The sequence below is a fragment of the Pezoporus wallicus genome, unplaced genomic scaffold (assembly GCF_028554395.1).
Source record: "Pezoporus wallicus isolate ANWC-B61680 ecotype Strahan unplaced genomic scaffold, APGP_CSIRO_Pwel_v1 contig_2012, whole genome shotgun sequence".
In the NCBI taxonomy this organism is placed as follows: domain Eukaryota; kingdom Metazoa; phylum Chordata; class Aves; order Psittaciformes; family Psittacidae; genus Pezoporus; species Pezoporus wallicus.
In genome coordinates this window covers 1,969,152-1,985,057 of record NW_026639840.1, presented here as the reverse complement: position 1 = coordinate 1,985,057, position 15,906 = coordinate 1,969,152, and the positions used below count along the sequence as shown (strand labels likewise).

Genomic DNA, 15,906 nt, shown 5'->3' with positions numbered 1-15,906 from the left:
GTTTGTTTGTTTTTTTTTTTTCTTCCTTCAGTAATATAGCTGTCATTAACTGGGATTAGGTGAAGGGTTGTTGTGTGTGTGTAAGGTTTTTTTCTATTTATTTCATCTGGGATAAGTCCTGGAAGAGTTGGCAGATTATGTGACCTCTGCCTTCTGCATACTAGCTTTAGCTGAAAGACAGATATGTAAAGCTGCCAAAGAAATTAATACACAGTAAACATGTACATGAAGTGCAAGAACTATATTCTTTATGGAGTACCTGTTCATTCTAAGTGAACAGCATCATGTTTGTGGGTTTTGGATCAATGGGTGTGGTTCTTTGGTGTATCTGAAAGAAGCTTATGTGGTAATATCCGGATAGAAGGTGGCTTTTAAGCTCTAATACATCACAGATCAGAGGAGCATCTGCACTGCCCGCCTGCTTCTGTAATTTGTTTTGCCCATCCAGTTTATAATACTCAGTCTGTTTTGTGAGGCTGAGTTTTGTGTTTGAATTAATTCTGTTTGCTTCATGCTAACAGAAGTGGACTAGATTATATTGAATTATCATTTGATAACAACATGTAAAGGTGAACTTTGCATTGTCCTGTGTTCAGTTAAATAAATCTGCTTCCAAAGAGAAGTTCTCTTAAAGAAAGAGCTCTGAGCTGTCTCTCCATATTGATACTGAATTAGTGAAAAGAAGGGTAAATGTATGACTGTCTTCGTTATTAGTGGATGCTGTGACTGAAGAGTGGACCGCAATACTTATGTGCAGTGTTTCTGAAGCTGAAGATAGTCATGATTTCCAGCAAGATTTTAGTCTACCACAACCCTTCTGGGGGCACTCGTACTGAAACTTATAAAAGTACTAGGAGGCGTAAAAAATCTCTTGGAGAATTATTCCAAAATGGATATCGTGTCAAAGCTGGGCATAATATCCCTGAAAAGGAAGAGCAACATACTTTTCGAAACTCCTTGGTGTCTTGCTATAGGGTCGGCTCGTACTGGGGTAAGGTCCAACTCTAAACTTTTCTTCAAAATTGTAGTTTGTGAATTCTGCCTCTGGTGCTTGTGTTATTCTCTTCTAAAATATGTATTTAATTTTTCAACTTCAAGATAATGCTACATCATTATTTAGAAAAAATCTTCTGTAATGTGCTTATTTCTCCCTCATCAAGGGGATTCCCCAAGAATCAAGTAATTCAGTCTTTATTGATGGAATTATTAAGATTTTTTTTTAAGAACTGATGTAATTATTCACAGATGTAAAAGTAAGCTAAAGAAATGTGCAGTGGAGAGATTTATTAGCAAGTCTTTGGTACAGCATTTTTTGAAAGTAACTAGAAAACAATCTATGTAGATTTGGAACTTCATGCAATTTTACTGTCCTGGTTTGTAGGATATTGATGTTTTCATGCTGTGGGCTGGTTTCCCTGCTTGTACATTGGCATAACAGAATATTCATAATCAGAATATTCTGGCAGCATTGCTTCCAAGGCATGGCAGATTTCTTTTCCTCCTATGCTGTTTCTTCTTATTTTGTTCTTTGAGCTTTCATTTTCAAATCTATAAGGAATGGAATCTCAGGTTGCTCTGCTGCACTGTGTGAAGACATTCAGGATAGGATTATTTTGCATCCTAAAAATGTCTCCTCCATTGTATGTGTCTCAGAAGAGGTTCTGATTTCCTAAATATGGATTCTGGCTTGTTCAGTCTTCAGTAAACCATACAGTCTTAATGAAATAGAGGGTAGAAGTAGCCGTTGGTAGGTTTGATGAAGATACCATTCTGATGAGTGGGTGAATGGTTTGTCAGTAATAGAAATTGAATACAGAATCTCTGTGTATTGAATCCTTCTACAATATTTTGGATCTACTGTTGTCAATAAGCAAGAAGCAGAATCGTGGCAATAATAAAGGGTTTATGTTTATCATTGTTGAGAAACAATGTAAGGATCGGAGCTATTCTGGTAGATTGACCTCATGTCGAATGAAGAATTATCACAATTCCTGTTTGCGTTTTTGAAATCTCGTTAAAGACAAATAAGTTTAGTTGTTATGATTTCTCCATTTAATTTTTTTTACTTTTTGTGAGGGGGATGGGTGTTAACCTATGGGTAATTCGGATTCCTGCTGTATATTAATCCAGTAGAAAGCATCAGTTTAGCAGAGAGACTGAAAAACTGACACAGGAAGATACCATGTTTCAGCACATTTAAGACTGTAAAGTCAAGGAAAGCTTGAAATAATGTTTGGGGGGTTTTCTGTAAACTCTGTAGAGAAAATAATTCTCTACTGTAGTTGCATTGTTACTGGCACGTAGTTTATCAGTCATGTTTATATCACTGTTCTTGTCTAGAGTATCCCTTTTACTGAGTCCGTAGTAAAGAGTCAGGAAACGATAGCTGGAGAATATTTGCACCTCACAGAACTGAACAAGTGCATAGTGAAATTAATAAAAATGCTTCTGTTGTATTCTAGGTCAGTATTTCAACATAGTATATGTTTCCTATTGCAGATATAATTTCTGCAATGTTTAAGGCTGATTTCATGGTTTTGAGCAGTATTTGCCCTCTGTTAGTGACCCTTCAAAACTGGCCTGCAAGAAGTGGATATGTCAAATTTTCATATTCATTCATAAGTGTTTAGACTTTCAAGACGTAGGCATTTGATCTCCACCTAAAATCAGGTGCATTTCTTGGAGGGAGGGAGAGTTGGTGTTTGTTTGGGTTTTGTTTTCAGTTTGTTTGTTTTTTTTAATTCCAGGTTGGACACTCAGAATCTGAAATAATATTACACCCCACATGTTATCCAGGACATTACATAGTAAAATTAATGGAATGTATTACACACATATATAATATATATTACACATATATATAAAAATACAATATTTATATGTATATGTGAATATGTATAATAAATAAAAATACTATATATATGTAAAATAATATATATTACACACATATCTTACATTCTTTTCAGTGTACTTTGAAAATAGTCTGTTAACCCTACAGCAATGCAGATAGCTAAACAAATATTTTCACAGTAAAAAAGTAATCCTGTGCTATACTTGGAGATTCATTTAAATCATCATACCTACAACTCAAATTATACTATTAGAAGCAGAAACTATTAACTAAAATTCCTTGTCTCATATTGTTAAAGGAATTTGCTTTGATGATCGTAGGTTTTTTTCTGGTATAGAAATCTATGAATCTCATATCTTTTTCCTGGACATGGTAGCTGAAATAAACTCCAGCTCAAAAGCATTCTTTAGTCATCCATTTAGAAACAAAAGACTGACAAACTGAAGAGGCCCTTTGTTATATCTCTGTATTTTTCCTATGATTAGAGAGATTTCCTAGGTAAATTGAAACTTTTGATACTTTTTTAAAATAAATTGTAATAGATTATATCGTATTCCAGTCAGATTCCATAGGAACATTCCAATATAAAAGTTCTTGCCAAGAAAAAAATGAGTGACATGATGGAGACAAAGCAACAAGCACTTCTTGAGCTTTCCATTCAACAGTGTCCAAATAACTTAAGCAGGCTGGATTCTATGAAATGTGCAAAATTAGAACAAACTTTCCTGTAATGCATGAGAAACCCTATCTAAACTATCAATTATAGAATTTAAATGAAAACCAGTTTTATGGTTATTTCATATTAAAAGAAATTATTTCCCCCACATATATAAAATACATTACCAAATATTGCTATGGAAAGAAATGTGCATATTTGTATATGTAGCTGAGACAGCTTTAGGAAAATGAGAATTTTTGTTAGTAGTCCTATTACAGAATTTTGCTTGCTATTCTTGATGCACAAACAATCATCAAAAATTTCTGGTCTTGGTGAGTTGTTGGGCCTGAAAGAGATAATATCTTCCTACTTGTGAGTTATGCTAGTTATGTTTGATTTGAAAACTATGAGAGAGCATAGCACAGGGCATTGTGTTACTGATTATTTTTGATCAATTTTCTGACAGGCTATTTTTTACAGACGCTGTGTCAATAATTACTCTTGATTTATACCCATCAAAATATTTTCTATTTAACTTGGTTTAATTTTGATCTTATGTGGATTCATAGTAAGCTATCTGAATAATTTAGGCCATTTTTAGTTTGACAACAGTCTCATTGCAACAAGGTTATTGCTGTGAGGATTACTGTGTCATCAGTTTACAGATCCGTGTATGTTTGCAAGCCCACTTCTGCGTGTCATTAATTCTAGTACTAGATTGAAGTGCTCTGTGGACTTTTCCTCTGGGAATTATTCAGTTGATTCATCATCCCCTTGGTAAGTTTAAGGTGATACAAAAAAATGATGCATTTAGGAGCAAACTCATGTCATCTGAGTTTTATGCTTACACTTTATTCTCAGCAGCGGCTTTTTGTAGTCTATTTGAAGAATAAGGCTGAAAGCTCTAAATTAGATGCAGTCTTCCAAAATGCACATAATTTTCTAGATGGTCAAGCAGCCGATGCTTTAAATGTTTTAGAGTGACAAACAGATTCATTCAAAGACAAAACCCCTTAACTGCTTCACAGTCAAGTTTTAGAAATAAGCGTTCAAGAATGGGAATTTCCCTTTCTCACTTGTTTGGGTTCAGCTAGAATTAGTGGATGTTGACAGTAGAGTGCACAAAGTTCTGTCAGGAAGGTGTGCACAATGCTGCATTGCAAACTATATTTTGTCCCTACTATGCAGAGTTGTTTTGGCTGACTGACTCTTCATGTTAATAGTGTTACAGGGAGTAAACACTGCAGGCATAGTGAGTTTCACTTGAAAACACTGAAGTAACTGACGCTTGTATGTTCAGCCCCTGAGACCAAGATACTCTTAAGTGCCTGGAAATAAAGTTACTTAAACCTACCAGCTGCAGCCCTGACATTGTCCAGTACTTTTATGTGTTTTGTTCAGATCACTTTTCACTTTTTCTCTTTTTTACACTAATTTGCAATACTGCGGGGGCTTGCCTAGATGACCTTTAAAGATCCCTTCCACCCCAAACTATTCTATGATCTTATGTAAACCATGTAAAATGACATGATAGGAATCTAATAACAGATCTCTTTGGGTCTTGAAAAGTGTTGAATACTTAATTTTTTATTCATTTGCCATCATGACAAGGAAAACTGATTTTAATTTCATTTTTGTTCTTCATATTCGAGCCCACACAAAGCAGGTAATACAACAAGGTTTCTGAAGATCAAAATTTTTATCCTTTCTGTGTAATAATTTCTTTAGATATAAAACACAGCCCCACAAGTCATGTCCTAGACAAGGTGATTGTAAGTTTTTACAATTGCAAACCACTTCTATTTGTAGTTCAAGTAAACTGTTCAGGCAGACTCTACAGTTTGGTTTCTTTCTTTATTTTTTTATTATTTTTCTCTTTTTTTTTTTTTTTCTAATTCTGTTCTCTGAAAGGGTTTCTTTAAAATAGTGTAGATTGTAGCAAATACAGAAATTAATCCAAATGATTTTCTTCTTTCACAAAAAATACATTGAAGCTATAGTCTTTCTGCCGTATCATTTGATGTCTCAGCAACTAAAATATATCTTAAGCATTTTAAGAGTTTGGAGATAGGGGTTTTATTGCTAACTTTTATGTTTCTCAGGCTTCTTTTTGAAACATTGCAGTGGGTAACTTGACAATCTTATTAACTTTGGATGCGATGCAAAGTGTTAGAAAGGAAGTAATTTTTCAGAAAGTTCCTAGGGAGTGGAGTAAGGAAGGTAGCTGGATGGTAAGTTTAGGGTTGCTAGTAAAGGTACTCTCCATGCCTGTCCGCCATATGTCTTTGGGCAGGAATAGCAACTGTGAAAACTACTGCAAGTGGAGCAGAGGATCATGTCTCATGGTTTCAGCACTATGATCCAAAATGATCATCCTCTAATTGCAAATGGCTCTGAAGCTTATAATTATTAAGCATAATTTTACTGCTTTTTTTCTAGATCCCCAAATCCACTTTTTAACTTGCAATTAATCTTTAGAGTTCCCTACAGTTGGTAATTAAAAAGAAACTTTATATCCATGTAATAGAAAGGAGTGAATTTCTACTTTGTTAAAGCTACTTAATAAGGCTACTTACGAGTCTTAGCATGACTAAAGATTTTATTTAACAACTCTCCAAGTATACTGTGGAAATAAAGCCATGATTTAAACACATCTTGCCACGTGCATCTTTGCACTTGAGGGGAACCTCTCAGATTCAGAGATGATGAAAGTTTTGACCATGTTTATATATTTGCCATGATCAGTCTTTCCTAAAGATTCTAGAAATAAAAAGTAGTTCATAGCACTGGAAGTGTGTAAAATAAATGTTGATAAAGAGGATGTATGAGAAGCTGCCCTGGACCTGACTGCAAGAGTTGCAATACCATGTTACACAACCTTATATAACTCTTGGCTGCACTGTCTAGTAAAAATTATCCTCAAAGCAGTATTTTAATTTTATAAGCTCTGCATGTGTATAATACACAATGTCCTTTTATTCATATGCCAAAGATCTGCAGCCAAATTTTTTAGTATCAGCATAAGTCTCTTTTAATAATTTAAGCCCTTAATCTTCTACAGTATTTTCTTTTGCGCACGCTCACTGTACGTTTTGGTGGCTTTCTGGTTGTCTGGGAATTGTTATTCATGCAACCTGATATCAGCACAAAAATGCTGTTTATTTGTAAAAATAGTTTTTTCTTTAATAGCCAAAGCGTCATCCACTCCTATAGTTATGGTCTAATAGAAAGAATTATAGTAGTTTTGTAATTTTTAAGAGTGAATGTGTAGTTTCTCTCTTCTCCTGCTTGAGTTTTTTTGAATTAGGATGTACATAGGGACTATTATTGCAATAAAAGACTTAATGTCATCAAGATTTACCAATTTAATCAGGCATATACACAGTCTACTTTATCCAGGTTATCAGATCTCTTGCCAATAATCTCTTATTTTTCACTAAGCAGTGTGAGAGCTTGGAGGACTGAGAAGTTTCAGATCTGTATGTGTCTTTGGCAGCTTGGAAAAGAAGGACACTAGAAAATACCAATAGGACCTCAGTGAGGGTTTTTTGCCCTTAGCTTTTAGTCTGCATGTCTTCTCCCATGGCACCCTAGATAAACTAAGGCTTTCTGGTAGGATACTTCAGCTATTAAGGAAGTAAGTTTAAAAAAAACTTGAAAAAGACCTGGAAAGGATTTTGGCATCATTAAATATGGAAGAGCATTTCAAAGGTATTTAGCATTTTGTATGCTACCTATGTTGATTTAAATGATTGCTGTCATTGTAAATGAAATGCTATAATTTGAATTATTCTTTACTAGATTTTTTTTTTCCTTTACTACAGGTTTAAGATTTTTAAGAGCCCTTAGACTGATACAGTTTTCAGAAATTTTGCAGTTTCTGAATATCCTTAAAACAAGGTAAGACCTTTTCTTACATATTGAGTTAGTTGCATTGGTGACAGAACATAAATGGCTTAGATTTGTTGTTCTAGTAATATATGATTTTCTTTTCTGGAGTAAAACTCTTGTTACCTGTCCTTTAAACCTTTTTCTGCTGATGAATGATTTATCAGTGTCATAATCTTTTGCAGTGTGATCAGTAGATTTTACTTGGTGTGTTGTTATATTTAAAAGATCTGAACAAGACTGTGCTGATAAATGAAAAGCAGAATGAAATACAGAACTCTTCAGTGATTAAATGTTGCTTCTTTCCACATAATCAGTCCATGTTCTGCTACCTTGGAAAAACAGAAATCAAAATTCATTCAACAGAATACAGTTTAAAAGTATTTTGAGAAATCATCATTGTTGCTCTTTTTCATTTTTTTTTTTTAACCTATCCTTTTTTCACAACAAAAACATATTAATGAATTTTACACTGAGATATCTTTATGTTGTGTTCATTGGCATTATCATTTCTTTCAAAGAATAATTAAAATACTCCAAGTAACTTTCTGGCTTCCACCGATTTTTGGGGCTATCAGTACATGAAAGTTGTGCAGAAGCAGCACAACTTTGACCAAAAGTTTACTTTAAAGTAAATAAAAAGGAACTTTCCCCATGCCTCACAGTTGGATGACATATTCCAAAATCCTATGCTTTCTCTACCAGTTTAATCATGCATGTGTGAGGGCTTTATATGCAAGTGGCTCAGTTTAGTTGCTACTTATAGTAGTGATTGAGAAATATATCCTTAAAATTTGTACATAGCAATGTCTTCAACCCATAATCTTGAAACTATTCTTTTTTGCTGTAAAACTCTTGCATTGTCTTAAGATGTGTAACTGTAAGGAATCCAGTTCCTGTCAAATAAAGAAATCAAAGAATGTGCAGCAAAGCTGTAGTCCACTAGCTGAGAGTATGATAAAGGAGAGTCATTTTTGCAGGAGCTCAGGATACCCAATGGCTTTACATTGAAAACACAGACAATCCCACCAAAAGAAATGGTAGTCAATAGAGAAGCCCCATAAACTCAAAAGATGTTGGATAAAGGCTAGAAGTCCCTTCAGGAGTGGTGGATTTGCAAGCTTCCAGATTCATAAATAAAGGAGTGCTGCATTAATCACGTTCAGTGTATTCAGAGCTAGCTTGTTCAAGATTGGCCTATTCATTTAAATAGTGTTTCTCTAGTGCAAAATTTGCTCTTAGATTAGATATCATTAACTCTATGGTTATTAATATGAATGTCCAAATATCTGTAAATCCAAAATGTTGATTATTAGAAAGTCTGTAAAGCAAAGCTTCCTTATATGACTGTTTCAGTTTCCTCAGATGATTAATTCCCAGCAGTTCATCACTAACACCATTTCACTTAAAATCTGTCAGTGCCTCAAACCAATTCTTTATTTCTCTCCCTGTTCCTTATTCTTCAATAGAAAGACATGCCTGTTCTCTTTTGTATCGTTGCCCATAAAACATCTTTTTGTAAAATAGATGAGTCAAATTAAATTAGCAGAATGCCATTTATTTTAGAAAAGTTTTAGTTACACCTGACAGTGTGTTTTATTTATTCTCTTGCATGAATTTAGCTGCAAACTTCAGTGAAAAATTTGTATATTTGTGTATCCTTGAGTACCTTCACAAACAAGAACTCTTGCTTCTTGTGGTTGGTACGGTTTTCTGTTACAGTAATTACATACTTTTTAATTGAGAGTTTCTATTTCTGCATTATCAATCTTTCTTAAACAAACAAACAAACAAAAAGCAACCCAAAAAAGCTCCCCCACAAAAAAAAAAAAATAAAACAAGCAATAAACAGACAAAAAAACAAAAAGCAAAAAAAAAAAAGAAAGAGCAGTGTGCTGAGCACTGTTGGTTAATGGACAACCTTTGGTAATTTTGCAAGAGTTAGAGCAGCTAAACTGGTAGTCTCAATAAATTTCTATTTAATTAAATAGGTGGCCATTCCAAACACTGGAATCCAAAGATCCAAAGGAAGAAGCTAAACAATGCAAAAACAGAGGCAGTGAGAAGACTTGCAAAGTCATGTGGGTGTGTTAGACAGTTATTAGAGTATATGAAAAATTATTAATTATATTTTAAATGAACCCATAGGGCGAAGAAAAGTTTTTACATATTAAAAGACCGTACTCTGCCAAGGACCTCTTTGTTTCCTAATTTGAAATTAAATTAATTTTATTCAGTGTTTTTTGTTCCTGTGTTTTATGAAATAGAATGAATTGTGTGGTGTTCAGATGAAAATTTCTCTCCTTCACTGTTTTCTAATATTTTTCAACAAAACTGCAGAGGCTTGGGCAGAGCTCACAGTAAGGGATTTTGCACAGATGTTGGAAAGAGCTTAAAGAGGAGGAAAATGTTTGTGACTAATCCTTCATCTATATTTAGATTCTGGCAGAAACCCAGGGTGTATTTCATAGAGGAGAGCTAAGGTAAAATGTTTAATAAGTCTGCAAAAATAAAATGTACCAAACAAGTCATGTAAGAGTTGTTCTTAAGTGCTGTCATTTGACTATATAGAGCAATATATGGAGACCAACTGGCCCATTTTTGTATCAGGAGCCTGTTCTAAGTTCAGGTGAAGGATGATATTTAGCTTTTCATAACAAGAGTTTTGCATCAGCATGATTTCTATGATTTTGTGTAACCTAGAAACCAATTGGTTAGGGTCCCATTCTATGACTGAATATTATCATCAACAGAATATGAACCCTAAATCAACCGTACATAACGGAAGACAGGAATGGGGAATATGTGTTAATGTAGGTCAGCACTAAGTAATTGCAGAATGCTGGTACGTTATCTTGTTTTTGAGTACAGCATTGAATACAGTATCCATCGTCTTACCCAATTGTATTTCTTCCCTTGTACCCATAGATGCCGTCTTGACTAACTGTAACTCTTAAAAATATTTCAGTGGAGCTGGTTCATGTCTCAATTTTGTTTAAAAAATAATGCATTTGTATTGTGCTTGTATTAGTTAGAAATATTAATTCTACTTCAAAACTACTATTGCTAAGACTGATAGTGAATTTTTCCTGATATTTATGTTTTCAGGATGTATTGCTTTAGGAATAATAGTGATTTTTCTGAGCCATTATTCATTCTCAGAAATGTTTTAAAAAACATAAGACAGCTATTTCCAATACAGTTCCATGAATGGATAAGATTATTTGGAGATAGCAATACATGGACTTGAGTTCCTTGTATAGATACTGAATATCCTTCTTAGGTTTTTGAATCATAACGAATTTTGTAATTAAAAAGGGAGCAGGCTTTACTTATATTTCTTATACAGGCTTTTAAGAATGGCATTTTCCTGCTGAACTGAGTGAGATCCTTGCTTCAAAATCACTTCTGGCTACAATAGGGAACATAACTACTCAGTGGGGCTGAAAAGAGTTTGTTGTGCTTGACTGTTAAGTTTCAATCTTTTGGTTGGTTTTTTTTTTTTTTGTTGGTTGTGGTTTGGTGGGATTTTCTGTTTGTTTATTTTTGTGGGTTTGTTTGGTTTAGTTTGTTTTTTTTTTTGCCACAAAGTGATCAATTGGAGTTATGCAAGTAGAATAATATGAAAATTACTTGGGAGTTTACACATGGACTGTAAAATACCTAAGTTTTTTTAATTTGTGAATCCATGATGACAATTGAAGCATCATGACATTTACAGATTGGCTGCAGTAGTTCAAAATTTGTTTACTATAACTGTAGGAAAATAGTCTTTCCCTGTGGTCATGTATATAAGTGTTAACATGTGGTGAGTATGCAACAAAAAACATTCTCTTGTTGTTAACTTTTAGAGCCTTCACAGGCCTGGGGTCAAAAGCATAATGAATATATAATAACAATATGAAAAATTAAATATATATTTTTTTAAATCAGTCAATTGTTTATATAAATGCAGTGTTCAGCAGCTAATGCTAATTGGCTTTGCTCAGATTAATTTATTGGCCCTGCATAGATGTATTCCAGGGTACCAGAATATTTGCATGCAAATAAATCTGAGGTGTGTAGCAATGAAAAATGGTAAGCTGAGTGTTTTGAAAGGCAACTAATTTTCTTTTGTGAAAAAGTGTTATTTATTTCTATTTGTTTGGTTATGAGTACAGCTGTAGCTAGCGTTTCTCAAATGCATGGGAATTTTTCTTTCAAGCTATCTAAATTATGCAAACGTGACTTTACAAAGGCAAAAAAATAGCTATTTTGCATAGACTTTTAATTAAGTTTTTTAGGGGCCTGCTTCTCTTCAGAAATCATCATCAGACACTTTCATTCTAAAGTATGCAGTTGTATACAAGTACATCTTGAAAATGTGTGATAAATTCCAGTCTAAGTTCCCATTTGTTGTTGGGTTTTGTTTATTTTCAGTAATTCCATCAAGCTAGTGAATCTGTGCTCTATATTTATCAGCACGTGGCTGACAGCAGCTGGGTTCATACATTTGGTAAGTATATTTGAAAATACTTGTTTGACTTTTTCTCATGGATCTTCTGCTCTCTGAGCTACCTTATTACCTGAAATTGCCTTACTCTGACTGATCCCTTAATGCATCTTATAGCATAAGATAAACAGAGGCATCAAAGTTTCCCAGTTGTAGGCTTCTACTCAAAACTAATTCTGAACAGTAAGTAACACATCATTAGCCTCAGAAATACGAGACTTGGACTGCAGCAACTTCTTGAATGATTACAATTTACCAGTAGGTGGCAGCGTTTCCTAAAGAACTACCCAGGTGCTTCCTGGAAGGGGTTGGCAGAACTACAATGATACTGAGGTCCTGGGAAATCAATGGTTGTGCCAGGAGAAAACAATTCTGTATTTCCACGGGAAGTAGTGGGATTGCTAACATTCCAAATGGCTTTTTATTTCAATTTTTTTTGTGTAAATTTCAGTTACTGATAATAGAGTTTTGTAATAGATTTATTTTTTTTTAAATTCTGCACTTAATGATACCTGAAAAATTAAAGATAGATAGTACAGAAGTACATATGAGTTCATAAATGTTAATATGCATATATAGGATAGGTATATGTCAGTTGTGTCTTTTAAACATTTTAAAGTAATAGCTTTTACTGATTTGTTTCGTAAAATAATTAGATATGGTTAAGTGTTCTTTAAGTGCGCTTTGATTTTCTTCAGAACCATGAGTATTTCAAGGTGCTAGAAATAATAAGTTAGTCAGGAATTGTTTTGGACTAATACTAAAATTTCTTAATATCAGTGTTAGTCCAGAGCAATTTGATTGACTTCACTTGAACTACCTTGAGCTGCATCCAACTATATAAGATTAAATTCAGAATGTTCAGCTTCTTGGTTTACCAAATAGTAATTTAATTTTCACTCTTATGAAGATGCACCAGAATTTTTAATGTTTTAGTTTATGATATACTTCTTAATCACTTATGACCATATTTTTACACTCCTCTTAGCAAACATAGCATTTTTTTAGAAACATTAGCTTTTTATATTTCTGAAGAAAAAAAAGAAAAAGGCATTTTAAAATTACAGTGGCAGAAAAGGATGCTATTTTATAGGACCTGGATTTTGTTTTGGGATTTATTTTGCTGTTCAGTTTAAGTTCCTCTGTTGTAGGAATTCTCAGTGGTCAAACTCTACGGTGGAATGAACTTTAGAGGGCACACTCCTTTCCAGATGATAAATTTATAACTTTGTGAGATACAGGAGCTGGCTTCTTGGAATAGCAATAGTGTGTCACTAAACATGTCACTAATGCCTTTAATAGGGGTTAGTACTAGATCTTAAGGTCCTTTTCAACCCTAACCATTCTATGATTCTACAGTAATGCTTTAAAACAAAAAACACTCAGAAGTATAATTGCATTACATGTAAGATTTGCTCTGAAAATGTTCTAACAAATTGCTATAAAATGAACTTACCTAACTGCATTAATATTATTTAGTGCTGAACAAAAAAATGCTTTCCATAAATAGTATGAGTGGCAAGGCTATGTGTATTGGCAAAAGAACCGTAATGCTGTAACTGGACAAGTTAGGTTTTATATTTGTTCAAAATAAATCACAGGAATGGATCCAGAATTTATACTATATGCCAAATTTCATTATATATATAAGCGTATGCACACACATATATCAGTAGAGTTAATTTGTGGTATAACTCTATTAATTCATTGCATGTTTTCTTGTACATTTTAGGTGGAGAACTCAGGGGATCCATGGGAAAATTTCCAAAATAATCAGCCGCTAACATATTGGGAATGTGTTTACTTACTGATGGTTACAATGTCCACTGTTGGCTATGGAGATGTTTATGCAAAAACAACTCTTGGTCGCCTTTTTATGGTCTTCTTCATCCTTGGGGGATTGGTAAAAACTCTTTTTTGTAATTATTATTATTCCAGTTACCTTAATACTCAATCCTGTGTATCTCAATGTTGTAATTAATGAAATAATATCTGAATTAGTGACTTTAATTAGAAAACATTTAAATATGTTTAAAATACCCCTCCCCCCCCCCCCCCCTTTTTTTTTCTATAGATAAATATTTTGGAAAAGCATGTCAAATTAATCCAGTTCAGTAGACTCAGAATTTCTGTAATCTATCTGAATGAGTAATACATGTGAATACATGAAGTGCCTTAATATTTAAACTTATAATGTTATTTGTAGTCCTTTAGTGATTGACCAGTAAATTTTTTTGATGCTGCTATTAATAATAGTTAAAGGCATTTTGCGGTTTCAGAAGTCCTACCCATCCACCCTTCTGTGTTCCTTCCCAGAATTCCAACAAACACTGTGGCTTTGGACTGCCTTAGAGAGCAGCTTGCCTGATCCAGATGATGGCAAACCACATTCTCTTTAATTTCAAACATCCTTTCATGTCATGTAGCACAATTTTAACTTGCAATTTATCACATAGCTATAAACATTATCCTTTTCAGCAAGTTCTCGTGTTCTTTGTCCTGCATGTGCATAGCACCAAAGTTACTAATTGTCTGATGTCAACTTTTCTATTTAACAGTCTCAGTAATATAGGACTATTGCAATGTTATTTTCTAAACCAGCAAAGTTTATTTTCATATTTACACTGTGTAAGGTAAGTGCATTATGGATATTTTAAAATATATATTGTGCACATACATGCATATGTATATTGTTACCTTACTCTCATATATTGATTTCACATATACATACATCTTAGAGGTGATATGTATATATCTAATGTTATGAATGCCATATATGAGAGACACAAAGATACATATATATGGGCATAAATATATGCATTCCCATCTATGTTTATTGCCATATGAAGACAAAGACCATGTCAACCGGCAGTAGCTCTTCGAAGTATCCAGCCACAAGGAAGATGTTTGTTGGACTAAACATGGCAGAATAATTTTTATTTTCTCCTCAAAACCTTTTTTTCTCTCACGTTATTCCAAACCTTTTAAAAACATGAACTTTTGGAAAAGTTGTTTTTTGTTTTTTTTTTTCAGGCGGGGGTTGACTTTTTTTTTTCTTAACAAGGGGAATAACCCCTGATTTAATTTTGTTTTCTTCTCTTGAATCCCAATAATGGGGGAAATAAGCCTGTCTTTAAAATAGAAATGTAATGGTAATGATAATATCTGGTTTTGTTTTTCTGCAGTAGAGCTTGGATAGTTTTTTCCCTTCCCCTCCTCAGAAAGACTTCGATATAACTGGTTTTTATGATTAGATACCAGTTTGGATTATTTTTGGTTTTGTTTTGTTTTGTGTACCTATTTTTTGTCTTTTGACCATTTTCTTAATTTATAAGGTGTGCACCTTCTCCAAGACAAACTTTTACATTGAGTCCTCTTGTTTTGCTTGATGAGAACTTTTACGTTTTTTAAATTTTCTTTTTAAACAACTGCATAGATCTAATTCTTTTGCATTTTCAGATCTTAATATATATCTTCTGAAAATATTCATCATCCCCCTTTCTTTGGCCTCTCTTTTTAGTCTTTTCTTCTGTCTCCTATCTTCTTCTTAGGCCATGTTTGCCAGCTACGTCCCTGAAATCATAGAGTTAATAGGAAACCGCAAGAAATATGGTGGTTCCTATAGTGCGGTTAGTGGAAGAAAGTAAGTATCCCAAGAGGCTCTGCTGCCTCTGCTGCAGTAGAACACTCTCTGCATGCCATTTTCTTTTTTTTTTTTTGTTTTTGTTTTTGTTTCATGCATGTAGGCAATGTTTGCTCGCTACGTGCCAGAAATTGCTGCTCTCATCCTTAATCGGAAGAAATACGGCGGGACTTTTAACTCAACCCGAGGCAGAAAGTAAGTCAAAAAAGACCAGGTGTGGTTGTGTGACTTTAGAGCCCCTGAAGGTGGTAATAGCTGACTTACAGCTTATAAGGCTGTACTCCTTGACTTCAGGTGTTACCACTGGAGAGTTGTCACACTATAATTAGAGATCTGGGCTATGCTATGGTGCAAGTCACAAGGTTTTGTCCCTA

The 15,906-nt window shown here is 33.8% G+C and overlaps 1 protein-coding gene across 43 annotated transcripts in view; it reads left to right on the top strand.

Annotated features, from left to right (window-relative positions):
- The window catches only part of KCNMA1 (potassium calcium-activated channel subfamily M alpha 1), a 483,481-nt gene that overhangs the window by 306,582 nt on the left and 160,993 nt on the right, over positions 1 to 15,906 (top strand). For all 43 annotated transcript variants that reach the window (XM_057416305.1, XM_057416302.1, XM_057416303.1 and 40 more), the window contains 4 exons: positions 7,334 to 7,409; positions 11,817 to 11,892; positions 13,622 to 13,792; positions 15,441 to 15,532. In XM_057416305.1, coding sequence (XP_057272288.1) covers positions 7,334 to 7,409; positions 11,817 to 11,892; positions 13,622 to 13,792; positions 15,441 to 15,532 — 415 coding nt within the window. The remainder of the gene's footprint in view (positions 1 to 7,333; positions 7,410 to 11,816; positions 11,893 to 13,621; positions 13,793 to 15,440; positions 15,533 to 15,906) is intronic.